Here is a 21,316-nt window from a genome sequence, read left to right as displayed (position 1 = left end):
AGGGCAAGGTTTAAAGGAGATGTATGCACAGAGAGGTTGTTGGTGCCTGCAACTCGCTGCCGGGAGAAGTCACGGAGGCAGATACGAGAGTGACCTTTAAGGAGCATCTTTACAGCTACGTGAATGAGGTGGGAGTAGAGGGATATGAATAGAAGGGTATGGGGTTACAATTCAGATGGGCAGCCTGGTTGCTACAAGCTTGGAGGGCCGAAGGGCCTGTTCCTGTGATGTAATCTTCTTTGTGCTTTATTCTACGTTCAATGGAGAAATGTGAATCATGTTTTTTGCCTGCTGGATTCCTCTCCCTCCCTTGCTCTTAACTTTGTGTCCTGTGTTGCAGGAATAGATCTGAATGCCCTAGGGCCATCTGGCATTGTGACCCCCCCACTGCGGCTCCTGCCCATCCTGCTCCAGACAGCTCGGACGGGTCCTCGGAGGATATGGGTGAAGGGACCTCCGAGGGTGGCGCCGTTTTGGCGTCAGCTTCCACCTCACAGTTCACCATCCCAGATACTGACACGTCGGTGGGTCCAGTTAGTGGTGAGGCTTCTGGATCACTCTCTGCTGAGCACGGCACATCTGCTGATGTACGTCGGGTGGAGGAGGGAACGTCCGAGGCCTCTGATACACGGGAGCCTGCCGGAGGCGAGGACTCAGCTGGCCCCAGGCTACATGCTGGGCCTCTGAGATCACTTCTCCCTCAACTCCTGGAGATGCAGCAACAGAGCCAGGGAATGCAGGAGGGGCTGACGACCACACTGGACCGACTGCGAGACTGTTGGGAGGAGTCCCAAAGCTTTCAGGTGGCCCAGCTATTGCCTGTCTTGCTTGGTTCCCAGGCCAAGGGTGGTGTCCACGGTGTAAAGCCTGGGGCAGGGAATTCACACCATGAGTGGCAGGTTCCAAATGATGGCCAAGTCATAGCAGACCACAGCTGAGGGACTGAACAGGATTCTCAAGGTTCTGCATCCCATGGCTGAGAGGCTCGACAGCTTGAAGGAGACCCAGTGGGACAGCGCTGAGACACAGTGGGCTATAGCAGCAGCCCTTGAGAACATTACCCAGTCACAGAGGGTCATGGCTGAGGGGCTGCAGAGCATGGCCCAGTCTCAGAGGGCACTTGCTGCAGCCATTGACATGTGGGCCCCCGACTCAGGTGGCCATCGCAGAGGGATGACCACCATGGATAGGATGCAGGTGATCCTCCAAGGCTGGCAGTGCCAGGTGACGCCGGAGCTTCTGGAGCTCCCTGCAGAAGCACCGCCGTCCCATGGAGTGACCCAGGGGCCCATAGGAACCCCAAAGGAGGAGGAAGGGCTCAAGAGCATGCCGGTGCTTTCCAGCCAGGAGACTGTGGCTGCACCTTCTGACTCCCCCCTTCCTGACACCGGGGCATCTCAGGGGCAGCGGGATGTAGAGGGTGTCATAGAAATGTCCCAGACACTCGGAAGTTGGCCAGGGCCCTCAAGATCCAGGACCTCCAGAGGACCCCCGCCACGTGCATCACAGGCAATGGGGTGAGATAGACAGCTGGCCCCCTCCACCTCCGATGTACATTCTAGGGAGTCACTGAGACGTTAGTGGTAGGCCAGGCAAAATTAAGAAGTTGTAGTTGCACTAAGATGGCACAGGTGAAGGACTGCACTAGTGAGATAGATCTTTAAGCACCTTTATGTTTTCCGTTCACACGTTTTTATGTTAGAACTTATTATTTAAACACCTTTATTGTCATCATTAAGTGTTTTTCACCATCCACCTGTGACTAATTTGTCTCAGATTTGTCTTGAACAGGAATCCTCTTCCATTGACGATTGCCGGAGTGATGCTTCATGTTGATGTCAGTTGGGGAGGCCACTCAATGCTGTGTCACTGAGAAAATGAAGCCATCGGTTCCCCAGAACTCACGAGCGATTCCCTCCGCTCCCCCACCCCACCCACCCCAGAACCCACAAGCTCCAGTGGATCCTCATTGATCCACTGGAGCAAGCTGAGAGGGGTGATTGAAGGCAGCAGTGCTGGTGAGAGATTAATTGGATTAATTGAATTGTTTATTTATTTAATTAGTCAGCTAGTGTGTGTATTTTTTTGGCCTTTACTTTAACAGCAGTTTTTCAAGTTTAAAGTGAAAACTAGAAGTGGGCAGCAAAGGAGTCTGGGAAGGGTTTTTATTTTAACTTTAAAAGTCAGTTACCTGGGAGGTTCCCCCTCATTGATCCACTGGAGCAAGCTGAGAGGGGTGATTGAAGGCAGCAGTGCTGGTGAGAGATTAATTGGATTAATTGAATTGTTTATTTATTTAATTAGTCAGCTAGTGTGTGTATTTTTTTGGCCTTTACTTTAACAGCAGTTTTTCAAGTTTAAAGTGAAAACTAGAAGTGGGCAGCAAAGGAGTCTGGGAAGGGTTTTTATTTTAACTTTAAAAGTCAGTTACCTGGGAGGTTCCCCCTCATTGATCCACTGGAGCAAGCTGAGAGGGGTGATTGAAGGCAGCAGTGCTGGTGAGAGATTAATTGGATTAATTGAATTGTTTATTTATTTAATTAGTCAGCTAGTGTGTGTATTTTTTTGGCCTTTACTTTAACAGCAGTTTTTCAAGTTTAAAGTGAAAACTAGAAGTGGGCAGCAAAGGAGTCTGGGAAGGGTTTTTATTTTAACTTTAAAAGTCAGTTACCTGGGAGGTTCCCCCTCATTGATCCACTGGAGCAAGCTGAGAGGGGTGATTGAAGGCAGCAGTGCTGGTGAGAGATTAATTGGATTAATTGAATTGTTTATTTATTTAATTAGTCAGCTAGTGTGTGTATTTTTTTGGCCTTTACTTTAACAGCAGTTTTTCAAGTTTAAAGTGAAAACTAGAAGTGGGCAGCAAAGGAGTCTGGGAAGGGTTTTTTTAAGCGCGTGAAGTATAAAAGGTAGGCTGCAGTATACAGCGGGCAGCGTCGGGAGCGGGCAGTGTAGTGTGTGGGAAGCAGAGTGTGAGCTATAAGACTTTGGCTCACAGGGCTTAGGCTGAAAGGGCGAGTAGGGGTGAGTTGAATTCATTTTTGCACTTTCTACCTGGTACTGGCAAGGTATCTAGAGGGGATGGGTGTGCAGGCAGTGCAATGTTCCTCTTGCACTATGTTTGAGGTGAGGGACGACGACAGTGTCCCTACTGATTACACCTGTGGGAAGTGCACCCATCTGCAGCTCCTCCAAAACCGTGTTAGGGAACTGGAGCTGGAGTTGGATGAACTTAGGATCATCAGGGACGCAGAGATGGCCATAGACACAAGCTTTAGGAATACAGTTACTCCGAGGATTGAAAACAGATGGGTGACGGTGAGAGGGGCTGGGAGGAAGCAGTCCGTGCAGGGATCCCCGGTGGTCGTTCCCCTTAGCAACAAGTATTCCGCTTTGGATACGGTTGAGGGGGATGACATACCAGTGGGGAGCCGCAGTGAGAGGATCTCCAGCACTGTGTCCGTCTCTGTGGCTCGGGAGGGAAAGGGGGAGAGCGGGAGGGCGATAGTTATTGGGGACTCGTTAGTTAGAGGGATAGATAGGAGGTTCTGTGGCAGCAAAAGAGACTCACGGATGGTATGTTGCCTACCGGATGCCAAGGTCCGTGATGTCTCAGACCGTGTTTTCCAGATTCTGAAGGGGGAGGGGAAACAGTCACAAGTCGTGGTGCACATTGGTACCAATGACATAGGTAAGAGAAGGGACGGGGATTTAAAGCAGAAATTTCTGGAGCTGGGCTGGAAGCTGAGAGCCAAGACGAAACATGTGGTCATCTCTGGTACGTTGCCGGTACCACGTGATAGCGAGTTGAGGAACAGGGAGAGAGTGCAGTTAAATATGTGGTTGCAGGGATGGTGTAGGAGGGAGGGTTTCAGATACGTGGATAATTGGAACACGTTCTGGGGAAGGTGGGACCTGTACAAACAGGACGGGGTGCACCTGAACCAGAGGGGCACCAATATCCTCGGAGGGAAATTTGTTACGGCTCTTCAGGGGGGTTTAAACTAATTTGTCAGGGTAGTGGGAAAGGGAGTTGTAGTCCAGAAGTCAGTGAGGGTGGTGAGGTATTGGGGAAGGTATCAGGGTCAAGGGTGGGTACTGGTAGACAGGAAGGTGGGTTGAAGTGTGTCTACTTCAATGCAAGGAGCATCCGGAACAAGGTAGATGAACTTGGGGCGTGGATTGGTACTTGGGACTACGATGTTGTGGCCATTACGGAGACGTGGGTAGAACAAGGACAGGAATGGTTGTTGGACGTTCCGGGGTATAGATGTTTCACTAAGTGTAGGGAAGCTGGTAAAAGAGGTGGAGGAGTGGCATTGTTAATCAAGGATAGTTTAACGGCTGCGGAAAGGCACTTCGTGGGGGATCTGCACACTGAGGTAATATGGGCTGAAGTTAGAAATAGGAAAGGAGCGGTCACGTTGCTAGGAGTTTACTATAGGCCCCCAAATAGTAATAGAGATGTGGAGGAAGAAATTGCTAAGCAGATTATGGATATGTGTGGGGGTCACAGGGTAGTTGTCATGGGGGACTTTAACTTTCCAAATATTGATTGGAACCTTTGTAGGTCAAATAGTTTGGATGGGGCAGTTTTTGTGCAGTGTGTGCGGGAGGGTTTCCTGACACAATATGTGGATGGGCCGACTAGAGGTGAGGCCACATTGGATTTGGTACTGGGAAATGAACCGGGCCAAGTGTTAGATTTGGTTGTGGGAGAGCAATTTGGAGATAGTGACCACAATTCGGTGTCTTTTGTAATTGCAATGGAGAGGGATAGGGCCGTACGGCAGGGCAAGGTTTACAATTGGGGGAGGGGTAATTATGATGCGATTAGGCAAGAATTAGGGGGCATAAGTTGGGAACAGAAACTGTCAGAGAAAGGAACTAATGAAAAGTGGAACTTTTTCAAGGAACAAATACTGGATGTCCTTGATAGGTATGTTCCTGTCAGGCAGGGAGGAAATGGCCGAGTGAGGGAACCATGGTTCACAAAAGAGGTGGAATGTCTTGTGAAAAGGAAGAGGGAAGCTTATGTAGGGATGAGGAAACAAGGTTCAGATGGCTCGATTGAGGGTTACAAGTTAGCAAGGAATGAGCTGAAAAAGGGGCTCAGGAGAGCTAGGAGGGGACATGAGAAGTCCTTGGCGGGTCGGATCAAGGAAAACCCCAAGGCTTTTTACTCTTATGTGAGGAATAAAAGAATGACCAGGGTGAGGTTAGGGCCGGTCAAGGACAGTAGTGGGAACTTGTGTATGGAGTCAGTAGAGATAGGCGAGGTGATGAATGAATACTTTTCTTCAGTGTTCACCAAGGAGAGGGGCCATGTTTTTGAGGAAGAGAAGGTGTTACAGGCTAATAGGCTGGAGGAAATAGATGTTCGGAGGGAGGATGTCTTGGCAGTTTTGAATAAACTGAAGGTCGATAAGTCCCCTGGACCTGATGAAATGTATCCTAGGATTCTGTGGGAGGCAAGGGATGAGATTGCAGAGCCTTTGGCGTTGATCTTTGGGTCCTCGCTGTCCACGGGGATGGTGCCAGAGGACTGGAGAATGGCGAATGTTGTTCCTCTGTTTAAGAAAGGGAATAGAAATGACCCTGGTAATTATAGACCGGTTAGTCTTACTTCGGTGGTTGGTAAATTGATGGAAAGGGTCCTTAGGGATGGGATTTACGACCATTTAGAAAGATGCGGATTAATCCGAGATAGTCAGCACGGATTCGTGAAGGGCAAGTCGTGCCTCACAAATTTGATAGAATTTTTTGAGGAGGTAACTAAGTGTGTTGATGAAGGTAGGGCAGTTGATGTCATATACATGGATTTTAGTAAGGCGTTTGATAAGGTCCCCCATGGTCGGCTTATGATGAAAGTGAGGAGGTGTGGGATAGAGGGAAAGTTGGCCGATTGGATAGGTAACTGGCTGTCTGACCGAAGACAGAGGGTGGTGGTCGATGGAAAATTTTCGGATTGGAGGCAGGTTGCTAGCTGTGTGCCGCAGGGATCAGTGCTTGGTCCTCTGCTCTTTGTGATTTTTATTAATGACTTAGAGGAGGGGGCTGAAGGGTGGATCAGTAAATTTGCTGATGACACCAAGATTGGTGGAGTAGTGGATGAGGTGGAGGGCTGTTGTAGGCTGCAAAGAGACATAGATAGGATGCAAAGCTGGGCTGAAAAATGGCAAATGGAGTTTAACCCTGATAAATGTGAGGTGATTCATTTTGGTAGGACAAATTTAAATGTGGATTACAGGGTCAAAGGTAGGGTTCTGAAGACTGTGGAGGAACAGAGAGATCTTGGGGTCCATATCCACAGATCTCTAAAGGTTGCCAGTCAAGTGGATAGAGCTGTGAAGAAGGCCTATAGTGTGTTAGCTTTTATTAACAGGGGGTTGGAGTTTAAGAGCCGTGGGGTTATGCTGCAATTGTACAGGACCTTGGTGAGACCACATTTGGAATATTGTGTGCAGTTCTGGTCACCTCACTATAAGAAGGATGTGGAAGCGCTGGAAAGAGTGCAGAGGAGATTTACCAGGATGCTGCCTGGTTTGGAGGGTAGGTCATATGAGGAAAGGTTGAGGGAGCTAGGGCTGTTCTCTCTGGAGCGGAGGAGGCTGAGGGGAGACTTAATAGAGGTATATAAAATGATGAAGGGGATAGATAGAGTGAACGTTCAAAGACTATTTCCTCGGGTGGATGGAGCTATTACAAGGGGGCATAACTATAGGGTTCGTGGTGGGAGATACAGGACGGATATCAGAGGTAGGTTCTTTACGCAGAGAGTGGTTGGGGTGTGGAATGGACTGCCTGCAGTGATAGTGGAGTCAGACACTTTAGAAACATTTAAGCGGTTATTGGATAGGCACATGGAGCACACCAGGATGATAGGGAGTGGGATAGCTTGATCTTGGTTTCAGATAAAGCTCGGCACAACATCGTGGGCCGAAGGGCCTGTTCTGTGCTGTACTGTTCTATGTTCTATGTTCAATTCCCTCCCCTTGCCCACCCCAGGGCCCTGTATGGGGGTTTCAGATCCCTTACCCACTACACGGATGTTCGCCCAGGTGCCAGCGTGCATGCGGAGCTCAGGTAAGAGTCAGTCTAGTTTGCACCAGGGCATCAGCATAATGGTGCTTAGCGAGTCGTTATCACCATTCTGCCTGCCACAGAAACTCGCTAACACAGCGTACTCAGGCCCACTACTCCGGTGCGATGATGTTGCAGGAGAGGAGGAACTCACAGACATAGGCCCCTAGCACCTGAGCCACCTGGTGCTCATGGCCTCCCGAGCCACCCTCGCATGCCTCATTCAAGCTGCCAGCTCTCCAGTGCCTGTATGGTGTTGCTCGGCATGCTCCTCCTCTTCTTGGTCATCCTCCTCCTGCTGGTCATCCTCCTCCCCAGCATCGCCCAGCTGGTCAGCCTCCACTTCCTCCTCCTCCTCCAAAAGGTCACCTCTCTGTTGTGCCAGAGGTTGGGTTCTGGGGAACCAATGGTAGGACACAGCACACCACCACAATGTGGGAAGAGATCAGAGGTGTATTGTGGGGCCCTGCCAGAGTGGTTCAGGCACCAGAATCGCATTTTGAGGAGCCCAATGCACCTCTCCACTCTCGCGCGGGTGGCTAAATGGGCCTCATTATAGCGGGTCTCTGCCTCAGTCACAGGTGTCATCAGCCATGTCCGAAGCGGGTAACCCATATCACCCACGAGCCACCCCCGTAGCCTGGGTTCCTCCTCAAATGCCTCCAGGATGTCAGAGCTCCTGAGGATAAAGCTGTCTTGCACGCTGCCTGGGTGTCTCGTGCAGACATGCATAATGTTCATATTGTGGTCATACACCAGTTGGACATTCAGGGAGTGGAACCCCTTTCTGTTGACAAATCTTCATGGGTTCTGCAGTGGGGCCTTGAGGGCGATGTACATTAGGCATCCCCGCAGTGGCTGTGAACCCTACAGCCCAGACTTCCTGCTGGGCCTGGTCCAGGTTAAACTTGATGTACTGCCCAGTCCGGGCATGCAGGGCTTCCGTGCCCTGCTTGACACAGGTGTGCACAGCTGACTGGGAAATATCACGTACATATCCGCTAGGGGTCTGGAAGGAGCCAGTTGCATAGAAGTTCAGAGCAGTCGTCAATTTGACAGCCAACAAGAGTGGATGCCCCCTCCCCTCTGCCCCAAGGTGCCAGGTCCTGCAACAGGTGGCACAGGTGTTCACCTTTCGGAGGCAGAGCCGTCAGCAGCACATGGTGTCCGGCATCTGTTCAAATGACACTCGTGCACGGAACTGCCGGGGTCTCTGCTTCCTCCTTCTCCTGCTACCTCCTTCGCCCTCTGGGAGAATGGTGGCCACCTCCTGCCTCTGGTGGTTGTCTCCCTCTACTCCTGCAAGTGGCAAGGCTTGAGCCTCCTGTGCCCGCAATTCTTCCTCCTGCTCCTCCTCCTCAGTTCCAGCAGCAACCAAAAGAACAGCAAGATCAATCGTTTGCATCACAAAAGCCATCTCATCACTCTGAAGGGGGGGTGGGGGTATTGGAGATGGAGAGGAACACATGTAGAGGTTAATGGACGCTGCTTGCCCCTAGCCAAGCAACAGTCACTATCCATACTGTCCATTCCCCCACCCACATGCTACCCAGAATCACAGACCGCATGCCGCCACCCACATGCTCCCTAGAATCATAGACCCTCTATTCCCGCACCCATATGCTCCCCAGAATCACAGAACTCCCATTCCTGCACCCACATGCTCCCCAGAATCACAGCTCTTTGAAATGTTCAGAGGCTGCAGCAGTGCAATTTGCAAGGGCTTTGTGCACATCCTTCAGCTGAAAAGGTGCTGAGTGCACAAGGACCCAGCAGCACCCACAAGACCCGAGGTCAGTGCTGAGACGGGGGTCCGTGCTGCAAATCGGACATTGGAGACCCTGCTGAGCAACAGCAAACCCCCCCCCCCAACCCGAAAAACAAAATAGCTGCAACGAAAGGGTCCCCGTAGCAGCAGAGAGTCATCGGGCGCTAGGCACTTACCTCGTCTGTAACCCTCACTGATGGAATGGCCAAATCGCACTTTTGTGGAGCATGTCTGTTTCGCGCTGATTCTGGATTGACGAATGCGGTGGTAAAGGGGGAAGTGCCGGTAAAGTTGGACGGGCAACCCATTAAATCTAGTGAAATGCATTTAAATTGCCGTCGCAACTGTTTCAGGCACGGTCCAAATCGTGACCATTTTTGTACCTTGGTAAAGGGATTCCCCTTTAACCAGGCAGTTGCGGATCACACTACTCACCTCACACCCGACTTTACCAAGTTTTTTGCGCTGGAAAACGGGCGCAACTTGATGGTAAAATCGGGCCCTTAGTATCATCCTCACCACTTGCCCACCCAAATATTTTTGTGTCATCTCTAAGTGGAGATTTAATTCCGTCCTTCAAAATTTTCCTACCACTGATGTGAGACTCACAGACCTGTAACTCCCTGGTTTATCTCTCCCACCCTTGTTGAAAAGTGGAACCATATTAGCTGTCCTCCAAACCTCTGGCACCTCCCCTCTGGCTGGGGAGGAATTAAAAATCAGAGCCCCTGTAACTTCCTTCTTTTCTTCCCACAACAGCCTAGGATACAACTCATCCTGACCTGGGGATATGTCCACTTTTAAGCCTGCTAAAACCTCCAATACATCCTCATTCGCAATGTCAAACTGTTTAAGAACCTTACAGCTCCTCTCCATGAATTCTGTACCTACATCTTCCTTCTCCTGAGTGAAGACAGATTTGAAGTACCTATTTAACACCCCTACCCATGTCCTCCAGCTCTACGCACAGATTGCTCCCCTGGTCATTAATGGGCCCTACACTTTTGTGGTTATCCTTTTCCCCTTAATATACTTATCTTGGGATTCTCCTTGAACTTACCCACCCCTCTTTGCTCTCCAAATTGCTTTCTTAAACTCCCCCCTGCACTTTCTATACTCCACTACGGCCTCAGCTAATTTGTTCCCTTTGTACCTGTGAAAAGTCTCTCTTTCTTTCTTATCCAGTCCTGAATATTCCTAGACATCCAGTGTTCTCTGGACTTGTTGCTCTTACATTTCACACTAAATGGGCCTGTACTGTGCCCATTGCCTTTTTTGAACACCCCTCACTGCTGTGCTGTAGAGTTTTCCACAAGAATCTATTCCCAGTTTATTTAGGCCAGATTGTGCCTTATTTTAATAAAATCTGCCTTCCACCAATGCAAAACCGTTTTTTGCAGACCACCTTTTTTTCCTTTTCCATAACAAACTTAAATCGTGCTATGTTGTGATCACTATCATTAAAATGCTCCCCCACACTGCCACCTTGAACAACTGCCCAGCTTTGTTCCCCAGAATTAGATCCGGCCCTTGCTGCACCTTCTACACAGTGACATAAAAAGCTCTCCTAAATACATTTCAAGAAATCCGCCTCCTCCAAATCCTTTGCACGATGTATCCAAATTAATGTTGGGCAAGTTGAAATCCCCTAATATAATTACCCAATTACTATTGTTTTTACACACCTCTGTGAATTGACCACATATCTGCTCCTCTATGCCTGCTGACTGTTTGGGGGACTTGTAATACAATCCCAGCAATATGACTATCCCTTTGTTATTCCTAAATTCTATCCACAAAGCCTCATTTGACGACCATTCCAAGATAGAGAAAGATAGAAACATAGAAAATAGAAGCAAAAGTAGGCCATTCAGCCCTTTGAGCCTGCTCCACCATTCATTATGATCACGGCTGATCATCCAACTCAATAGTCTGATCCCACCTTCCCCCCATATTGTTTGATCCGCTACACCCCAAGAGCGGTATCCAACTCGTTCTTGAAAGCATACAGTGTTTTGGCCTTAACAGATTTCTGTGATAATGAATTTCACAGGCTTACCACCCTCTAGGTAAAGAAATTTCTCTTCATCTCAGTCCCAAGAGGACTGGCCTGTATCCTGGTTCTGAACTCCCCCATCACTGGGGGAAGACAATGGCCTCGTGGTATTATCGCTAGACTATTAATCCAGAGTTTAGCTAATGTTCTGGGGACCCGGGTTTGAATCCCGCCATGGCAGATGGGGGAATTTGGATTCAATGAAAAAAATCTGGAATTAAGAATTTACTGATGACGATGAAACCATTGTTGATCGTCAGAAAAACCCGTCTGGTTCACTAATGTCCTTCAGGGAAGGAAATCTACCATCCTTAGCTGGTCTGGCCTACATATGACTCCAGAGCCACAGCAATGTGGTGGACTCTCAACTGCCCTTGAGCAACTGGGGATGGGCAATAAATGCTGGCCTGTCAGTGATGCCCATGACCCATGAATGAATAGAAAAAAAAATTGGGAACATCCTTCTTGCATTTACCCACGAGATCCCCCTCATTTTTCTAAACTCCAGCGAATATAATCCTAAGCAACTCGATCTCTCCTCATATGTTAGTCCCGTTATCCCAGGAACCAGTTTGGTAAACCTTTTCTGAAGTCTATCTATAGCAAGAACACTCTTCCTCAGATAAGGATATGAAAATTGCACACAATATTCCAGCTGTGGCCTCACCAAGGCCCTGTATAATTGCAGCAAGACATCCCTGTTCCTGTACGCGAATCCTCTTGCTATGAAGGCCATGATATCATTTGCATTCTTTACCGCCTGCTGCACCTGCTCTCTTACCTTCAGCAACTGGTGTACAGAGACACCCAGATCTCGTTGCACGTTCCCCTCTCAATTTATAGCTATTTAGATAATAATCTGTCTTCCTGTTTTTGCTACCAAAGTTGATAACCTCACATTTATCCACAATATACTGTATCTGCCATGCATTTGCCCACTCACTTAAGTACTTCTTTAAGTACTCTGGGCTGTAGATTATCCTGCCCTATAAAGGCTGGGGATTTATTGGCCTTCAATCCAATCAATTTCTCCAACATCATTTCTCCACTAATACTGATTTCCTTCAATTCCTCCTTCTCACTAAACCTTGTGTTTCCCAACATTTCTGGTATGTTACTTATGTCCTCTTTATGAAGACAGAACTAAAATACGTATTTAGCTGGTCAGCCATTTCTTTATTCCCCATTATAAATTCCCCCGTTTCTAACTGCAAGGATCCTACATTTGTCTTCACTGATCTTTTTCTCTTCACATACCTTATCGCTCTCCTTACTGCAGTAACTGGTTCCTTAATTAATAATGAGCTACCACCTCCTCTTTTGCACCCCGCCTTGCCTGAAGATCCTACACCCCGGAATGTTGAGTTGCAAGTCCTGTCCCTCCCTTCCCTCTCAGTGAAAGCAACACTATTCCACGTCAATCCATGCCCTTAACTCATCAGTTCTACCTGTAATGCTCCTAGCATTAAAGTAGAGACCACCCAGCCTCGCCTTATTCCCTTGGAATTCAATATGGCTGAGCTCCCTCTGTCTTGGTTCCGTTACTATAGTATGCTGTGTCCCTATTGTTCTCACACTATGTATCCCCACCCCCTTATAAAATCATAAAATAAATACAGCATGAGTGCTGTAGTGTAATAGCTATGTTAATGGATTAGGAATAGAGAGGTTAGTAATTCAGAGAAGTTAGTTCAAGTCCCACAGGGGTATTTTGTGAATTTGAATTAATTTTTAAAAAACATAAATCTGGAACAAAAAACTCGCATGAGTGATGGTGACCCTGAAGCTATCGGCTTGCCATTAAAACCCAACTGGTTCACCAATGTCCTTTAGCAAAGGAAATCTGTCATCCTTACCTGGTCTGGCCTGTACTTGACTCCGGACCCGTAGCAATGTGTTTGACCTTAAAATGCCCTCTAGCAAGCCACTCAGTTGTATCAAACCACTACAAAGAAGTATAATAAAACTAAAATCAATGGGCCACCCAACTTCAACCTCGGCATTGGATTCAGAGAAGACAAATGGCACATCCAGCCTAGTTGGCCCTGCAAAGTCCTTCTTGCTAAAATCTAAGGACTCTTCAAGTCTCTCTCCAAACCTTATTTGCGAAGGCACATTCCACAAGGAGGTGGACAGTGTTTTCTGTTGAGGTTCATCCCAAGCACCTATGTAATGCAAGATTCTATACTCGAGGGGCTGTTCCCAGGGACACACACAATCAACTTTGATTAACAAAGATCACTTTGTTTGGTCTGCCTGAAACTTGGACTACCAGTGCAAAGAGTTAGCCTCAGAGTGTTGCAAACTGGCACATTCCAAGGTGCAGGATTATGTGAAGGATGCACTAAAGCTTGGGCAGCTGCCGCAGAGGCACAGTGTAATTAAATGTACTGATGTAGTGTAACATAATCCTTCTTGTGTGTTTTATTTTAGGATAGTAAATATTATTTATTAATTCGACACAAAACGACTGTTCCCCCTTGGTTTGCATATCTTTTCTCACAGTATACCAATTTGAAAATATACACCACTAAGAACCTATGTTCCAAGTTACCCTTCTGGGTTTTGGGATACGCTCACATTTAACATCAATGGGGTTCTTAACACTGTTGAAAGTTTTTCACAGTAAGAAGTTTAACAACACCAGGTTAAAGTCCAACAGGTTTATTTGGTAGCAAAAGCCACACATTCCACAATGTGTGGCTTTTGCTACCAAATAAACCTGTTGGACTTTAACCTGGTGTTGTTAAACTTCTTACTGTGTTTACCCCAGTCCAACGCCGGCATCTCCACATCGAAAGTTTTTCAGCCATAGATGAGGTACTAGAATCTGTGTATAACTGCTTGGTCTATATGCCTGACGTGGAATGTGTGAATATCAAGGTTATTGAAATTGTATTGAGGCATCCCAGAGAGGAACATGCTATGTAGAGAAAAGTTGAATTCTATTACACTACTTTTGTTTCTGTTAGACTTTGTGATTTTCACATTGAATTATTCTGCCCTCAAGATGTTTGCCTGACATGAAACATACACTGTAAATATCAAGAATGTTACAATATATTGAGGCATCTAAAATTGGAACATGATTTATGGAGACAAGTTGAATTTTATTGTACTTTCTGTTATTTTGAAGTTGAAAAGTTTTACAATGTGCTTTTACAAATTTTATGAATAAAATACATTTACTGAACAAAGGGAAAGATGTTTATAGTCTTAAATTACTTACAAGACCTTCAGGGAAGGTAATCCGTGCTTTGTCCTAAAGAGATCCCTTTGTACTGCATACAAATGGTTGTTGCTGAAATCACTTTTGAAAGAAAGGGTGCATTTTAATGTGTAGTCTTATGTTTCAAAACATGGTCTAATTTGTTTTTATGTTTTAATGACTTACATAAGTTCAATTTCTGGAGTGGGCTGGAACGTATAATCTGCAATAAATCTAATCTGATTGTAAGATAAAAACCTGTAGTATGAAAGAAAAGAAGAGCATGAAGGTATATAGAGTTCCATTAACAGGTGGCTCTTTAGCCCCACTGCATGAATACCAAGAGCAAAAAGATATGATTAGCATTTAGATACTTCAAACACACAATAGGAGCTTGAAGAATATAAATGGTCGATATCCATTTCCTTTCCAGTAGAAGCAACACATAAATTTACAGATGTGTACATGGCAGAAATCAATATTGCAGCTAGTATGGAAGACAAGCAGTAATCATAAAAAGGATTTCATAGGAGAAATAATTTATAAATGTATTAGTCTTCTGAATTCACCAAGTGCTCCCTTCTCCCCAGGCCTTTTCAAACCGATAACCCTGATCTCACTCGCATCCACAATTCTCTGGGACCTCCCTTCTGCAATCCAATTCTCTCTTAAATATCTCAATCAAACCTGACTCCACCACCCTCTCAGGAAGTTCGTTCCAGATTCCAACCACCCTCAAGGTGAAAACAGTTTTCTTCATATTACTTTTATTCCTTTTGCCAATTATTTTTCATCTGTGTCCTCGAGTTCTTGATGTTCTTTTGAATGGGAGCAGTTCTCACTATTTACACTGTCCATACTCCTCAAGATCATGAATACCTCTAACAAGTCTCCTCTCAGCCTTCTTTTCTCCAAGGAAAATAGTCCCAATCTCTCCAACCTATCCTCACAGTTACAGTTCTTCATCCCTGGAATCATTCTTGTGAATCTCCTCTGTACCCTCCCTAATGCCTTCACATCCTTCCTCAAATACGTTTAAAAGTTTAAAGTTTATTTATTAGTCACAAGTAAGGCTGACATTAACACTGCAATGAAGTTAGAACCATAGAACCATAGAAAATTACAGCTCAGAAACAGGCCTTTTGGCCCTTCTTGTCTGTGCCGAACCATTTTTTGCCTAGTCCCACTCACCTGCACTTGGACCATATCCCTCCACACCCCTTTCATCCATGAACCCGTCCAAGTTTTTCTTGAATGTTAAAAGTGACCCCGCATTTACCACTTTATCCGGCAGCTCATTCCACACTCCCACCACTCTCTGCGTGAAGAAGCCCCACCTAATATTCCCTTTAAACTTTTCTCCTTTCACCCTTAACCCATGCCGTCTGGTTTTTTTCTCCCCTTGCCTCAGCGGAAAAAGCCTGCTTGCATTCACTCTATCTATACCCATCAAAATCTTATACACCTCTATCAAATCTCCCCTCAAGCTCCAGGGAATAAAGTCCCAACCTATTCAATCTCTCTCTGTAACTCAGCTTCTCAAGTCCCGGCAACATCCTTGTGAACCTTCTCTGCACTCTTTCAACCTTATTTACATCCTTCCTGTAACTAGGTGACCAAAACTGTACACAATACTCCAAATTTGGCCTCACCAATGCCTTATATAACCTTACCATAACACTCCAACTTTTATACTCGATACTCCGATTTATAAAGGCCAATGTACCAAAGGCACTCTTTACAACCCTATCCACCTGTGACGTCACTTTTAGGGAATTCTGTACCTGTATTCCCAGATCCCTCTGTTCAACTGCACTCTTCAGAGTACTACCATTTACCCTGTACGTTCTTCTTTGGTTTGTCCTTCCAAAGTGCAATATCTCACACTTGTCTGCGTTAAATTCCATTTGCCATTTTTCAGCCCATTTTTCTAGTTGGTCCAAATCCCTCTGCAAGCTTTGAAAACCTTCCTCACTGTCCACTACACCTCCAATCTTTGTATCATCAGCAAACTTGCTGATCCAATTTATCATCCAGATCATTGATATAGATGACAAACAACAATGGACCCAACACCGATCCCTGCGGCACACCACTAGTCACAGGCCTCCACTCAGAGAAGCAATCCTCCACAACCACTCTCTGGCTTCTTCCATTGAGCCAGTGTCTAATCCAATTTACTACCTCCCCATGTATACCTAGCGACTGAACCTTCCTAACTAACCTCCCCTGAGGGACCTTGTCAAAGGCCTTGCTGAAATCCAGGTAGACAACATCCACCGCCTTCCCTTCATCCACTTTCCTGGTAACCTCCTCGAAAAACTCTAATAGATTGGTCAAACATGACCTACCACGCACAAAGCCATGTTGACTCTCCCTAATAAGTCCCTGTCTATCCAAATATTTGTAGATCCTATCCCTTATCACACCTTCCAATAACTTGCCCACCACCGACGTCAAACTTACTGGCCGATAATTTCCCGGATTTCTTTTGAAACCTTTTTTAAACAACGGAACAACATGAGCCACCCTCCAATCATCCGGCACCTCCCCCGTGAATACTGACATTTTAAATATGTCTGCCAGGGCCCCTGCAAGTTCAACACTAGCTTCCCTCAAGGTCCGTGGGAATACCCTGTCCGGTCCTGGGGATTTATCCACTCTGATTTGCCTCAAGACAGCGAGCACCTCCTCCCCTTTAATCTGTAAAGGTTCCATGACCTCCCTACCAGTTTGCCCTATTTCCGTAGACTCCATGCCCGTTTCCTCAGTAAATACGGATGCAAAAAAACCATTTAGTATCTCCCCCATCTCTTTTGGTTCCATATACAGTCTACCACTCTGGTCTTCAAGAGGACCAATTTTATCCCTCACTATCCTTTTGCTCCTAACCTATAGAAGCTCTTTGGATTTTCCTTCACTCTGTCTGCCAAAGCAACCTCATGTCTTCTTTTAGCCCTCCTGATTTCCCTCTTAAGTAGCTTCTTGCACTTTTTATACTCCTCGAGCATCTGATCTGTTCCTTGCTGCCTGTACATTTCATACAACTCTCTCTTCCTCTTAATCAGTGTTACAATCTCCCTCGAGAACCAAGGTTCCTTATTCCTATTCACTTTGCCTTTAATCCTGACAGGAACATACAAACTCTGCACTCTCAAAATTTCTCCTTTGAAGGCCTCCCACTTTCCATTTACATCCTTACCAGAGAACAGCCTGTGCCAATCCACACTTCCCAGATCCCTTCTCATTTCATCAAATTTGGCCTTTTTCCAGTTCAGAACTTCAACCCGAGGACCAGATCTATCCTTATCCACGATCAGGTTGAAACTAATGGCATTATGATCACTGGATCCAAAGTGTTCCCTCACACTCACATCCATCACCTGCCCTAACTCATTTCCCAATAGGAGATCCAATATCGCATCCTCTCTAGTTGACACCTCTATATACTGATGTAGAAAATTCTCCTGAACACATTTTACAAACTCTACCCCGTCTAAACCTTTAACAGTATGCGAGTCCCAATCTATATGTGGAAAATTTAAAATCCCCTACTATCACAACTTTGTGTTTCTTGCAGTTGTCAGCTATCTCTCTGCTGATTTGCTCCTCCAATTCTCGCTGACTATTGGGTGGTCTATAATACAACCCCATTAATGTGGTCATACCTTTCTTGTTTCTCAGCTCCACCCATAGGGCCTCTGTAGACAAGCTCCCTAATCTATCCTGCCTGAGTACCGCTGTAACATTTTCCCTGACCAACAATGCCACCCCCCCCACCTTTTATCCCTCTGCCTCTATCCCGCCTGAAACATTGGAACCCTGGAACATTGAGCTGCCAGTCCTGCCCCTCCTGTAGCCAAGTTTCACTAATGGCTATAATGTCATATTTCCATGTGTCTATCCATGCCTTCAGCTCATCTGCCTTCCCCACAATACTCCTGGCATTGAAATAGACACACCTCAAAAGATTATTTCCACCACACTCTACCCTTCCATTTGTGATTTTGCTTGAACTAACCTGTCTTTTTACCCCTGCTCCACTATCTGCTCTGGCACTCTGGTTCCCATCCCCCTGCAAATCTAGTTTAAATGCTCCCCAATAACACTAGCAAATCTCCCTGCAAGTATATTGGTCCCCTTGTAGTTTAGGTGTAACCCGTCTCTCTTGTACAGGTCCTACCTGCCCCAGAAGAGGTCCCAATGATCCAAGAATTGGAAACGCTGCCCCCTGCACCAGTTCCTCAGCCACGTGTTCATCCGCCCAAGCATCCTACTCCTGCCCTCACTGGCATGTGGCTCAGGTAGCAATCCTGAGATTACTACCCTCGGGGTCCTGCTTTTTAACTTCCTTCCAAGCTCTTTGTACTCACTCTTTAGGACCTCCTCACTCTTCCTTCCCACGTCATTGGTACGACTTTCATTACTGTGAAATTCCCCCGGTTGCCACAGTCCGGCACCTATTCGGATCAATGCACCTAACCTGCACGTCTTTCAGAATGTGGTAGGAAACCGGAGCACCCGGAGGAAAACCCATGCAGACACGGGGAGAACATGCAAACTCCACACAGACAGTGACCCAAGCCGGGAATTGAACCCGGGTGCCTGATGCTGTGAAGCAGCAGTGCTAACCACTGTGCTACTGTGCCCAGAACTGAACACAGTACTCCAGATGAGACCAAAGTAATGTCTTATACAAGTTCAACATGGCTTCCTTACTCTTGTGCTCAATGTTCCTATTAATAAAGCTTAAGACACCACATGCTTTATTAACTGCTCGCTCAACCTCCCATGCCATCTTCAATGACTTTTGTAGCTATACACAGAGGTTCCTTTGTTTCTGCACCTCCTTCAGAATTTCTCCCTTCATTTTATACAGTCTGTCCATATTCTTCCAGTCAAAATGAATCACATCATATCAAATCCAACATATCTAAGTCCTTTTAAAGTTTAAGACTATCTCATCACAATTGACTACGGTCACAATCTTTCAGCCTTGTCATACCTAGCACAGATCGTGCTAATCCAAGAAAATTGCGTTTTAGGCCTAAAAATGGGTTTTGGGCCCAGCGTCAAATGGATCGCAATTGTCTAGGTCCATTGCTATTGGTGTAAACCAGATCTCACCCAGAAGGGACGCAAAGCCGATTAGTATAATTAAAGTAGCATTTAAATACATTTAGCTCATTCGAAGCTGGATTCTCCCAGGTCCCAGGATCTTCTGATTCTCGGGCATGACATGAACCCGGCAAGGCGCACTTGTGGAGAGGCATGGTGGCAATGCCAGGGGGCTTGGAGGCCATTGAAGCCACTGAGTGGTCAGGGAGCTGGCTGGACAGTGTCCATCTGGCAGTGCCCACCTGGCACAGTGCTGGGGCAGTGCCAAGAGGGTAGGTCATGAAGGGGTGGGGCCATGAAGGGGTGGGGCATGCCAGAGTCCCTAAGGGGGACGGACCCATTGTGAGGGCCCCGATACCAGTGATCTGTGTCAGGAAGGGAGTGGGGAAACATGCCACTGATGAGGGGGAGTCCTGTTGTCCGTGGGGGGAGAGAGGGGCTCCTCTGGTGCACTGAGAGATTGGGACGCCCTTTCAAAATGGTGCTCGATTGCTTTGCAGCCAGACTCACCGGCGTGTTTCGGCCCCACCCCTCCCAAAGCCAGAGCGCAACTCATTACTCTCTCAAAAAATGACTTAAGTGTGGCACAATTGCAGTCCAGTCCACGCCAGATAGACTGCCAATTTTTGGGAAATTTCCGAACTACATTCCCAATCTTTGTATCATCTGCAAATTTTTAAATCATGCCCTGAACACCACAGTCTAGGTCATTAACATATGTTAGGAACAGCAAAAGTCCCATCAGTGACCTCTGAGAAACTCCACTACAAACCTTCCTCAACTTGCAAAAAAAATTTTTTATCATTACTCTCTGTTTCCTGTTACTTCGCCATTTTTTTAGTCCAAGTGCCTATTTTTCCTTTTCATCAGGTCAGCAGGAGTAAACAAGGCCCATGAAGGACATTTAAAAGTTAAAAAGGATGAAGGAAGGGAGCCAGTGATATTTTTAGCAGACACCTTCATGACAGATTTAAATGGAAACTAGAAAAGTTCCCAAATAAACCAAGAGTGATGATGGAACTGAACTCAGTTGGAGAGTCACAGGAGAATACAGCAGGAGATGAACATCCACTTGGGAGAGGTGGTGTTCCTGGGATATTGGAGAATTTAGCAGAACGTCCATTCCCAAAAAAGAGAGGCATTATTTGTCGAGATCACAGGGGGAATAGCTGTGATACCCATGTAGGGTTAGCGACTGATAAGCAAAACAAAACTGACCAAGTTTTAAAATTCAGTACAAGTGAAATGCTGGATGCAAAACCAGAATTCCTACAGGAGAATTTATAATAGGGAATAAGGAAATTACAGAGAAACTAAACAAATACTTTGCATCGATCTTCACAGAGGAAGATATGAAAAATCTCCCGGAAATATCAGAAAACTTAAGGGCTTAGTGAGAATGAGGAACTGAAAGAAACTAGTATTAATAAAATAGTAGTACTGGAGAAATTAATGGGACTGAAAATTGATAAATCCCCAGACCTAATGTTCAACATCAGAGGGTTGAAAGAGGTGGGTGCAGGGACAGAGAATGCATTGGTGATCATCTTGTGAAATTCCACAGATACTGGAATGATTCTTGCAGATCGAATGGTAGCAAATGCAACCCCGCTAATTTAAGATACTCTGAGAGACAATGGAACCTGTCCTGTTTCCAAACACAGATACTTCTAAAGAATACATAAACTAATTGTCACAGTGCATCCGTGTGTGTGCGCGCGCGTGTACCAAAGCAAAAGCTTTCTGCAGATATATCACTCACTCACTCTCCGATTGCTGAAATAAGCCAAGTCAGCAAAGACCACAGCTGAAACGAAAAAAGGGAAGCTTCTCAACCAAACTCCAGAACAACAGAATCTCGAAACCAACCATTTGCCTGTTTAATTTAGTACCACTGGAATCTTGAATTGCAACAGCTGCAACACTCAATCACAAGTCAAGGATTGTTTCGTATACTTTTCCTTTTACTCACTTGATTTGGATTCAATTCTCACTTCTAATATGTACGAATGTATATGCATGTGTTTTATCATTTTCTTGCCTTTAGCTGTCAATAAATCCACTCTATCTCATGACTCAAGAA

General features: G+C 46.2%; 1 protein-coding gene across 6 annotated transcripts in view; it reads right to left on the bottom strand.

Annotated features, from left to right (window-relative positions):
* Nucleotides 1–21,316, bottom strand: part of LOC144506495 (uncharacterized) — a 110,366-nt gene that overhangs the window by 38,531 nt on the left and 50,519 nt on the right. For 5 of the 6 annotated variants that reach the window (XM_078232688.1, XM_078232714.1, XM_078232706.1 and 2 more), the window contains 2 exons: nucleotides 14,302–14,373; nucleotides 14,137–14,217 (listed from right to left, as the gene is read on the bottom strand). The exons of the other annotated variant lie outside the window; for it this stretch is intronic. In XM_078232688.1, coding sequence (XP_078088814.1) covers nucleotides 14,137–14,217; nucleotides 14,302–14,373 — 153 coding nt within the window. The remainder of the gene's footprint in view (nucleotides 1–14,136; nucleotides 14,218–14,301; nucleotides 14,374–21,316) is intronic. 6 annotated transcript variants of the gene reach the window in all.

Source organism: Mustelus asterias, chromosome 2 (assembly GCF_964213995.1).
Source record: "Mustelus asterias chromosome 2, sMusAst1.hap1.1, whole genome shotgun sequence".
In the NCBI taxonomy this organism is placed as follows: domain Eukaryota; kingdom Metazoa; phylum Chordata; class Chondrichthyes; order Carcharhiniformes; family Triakidae; genus Mustelus; species Mustelus asterias.
Note: the sequence above shows the minus strand (reverse complement) of the source record. Positions and strands in the feature narration are given on the sequence as shown.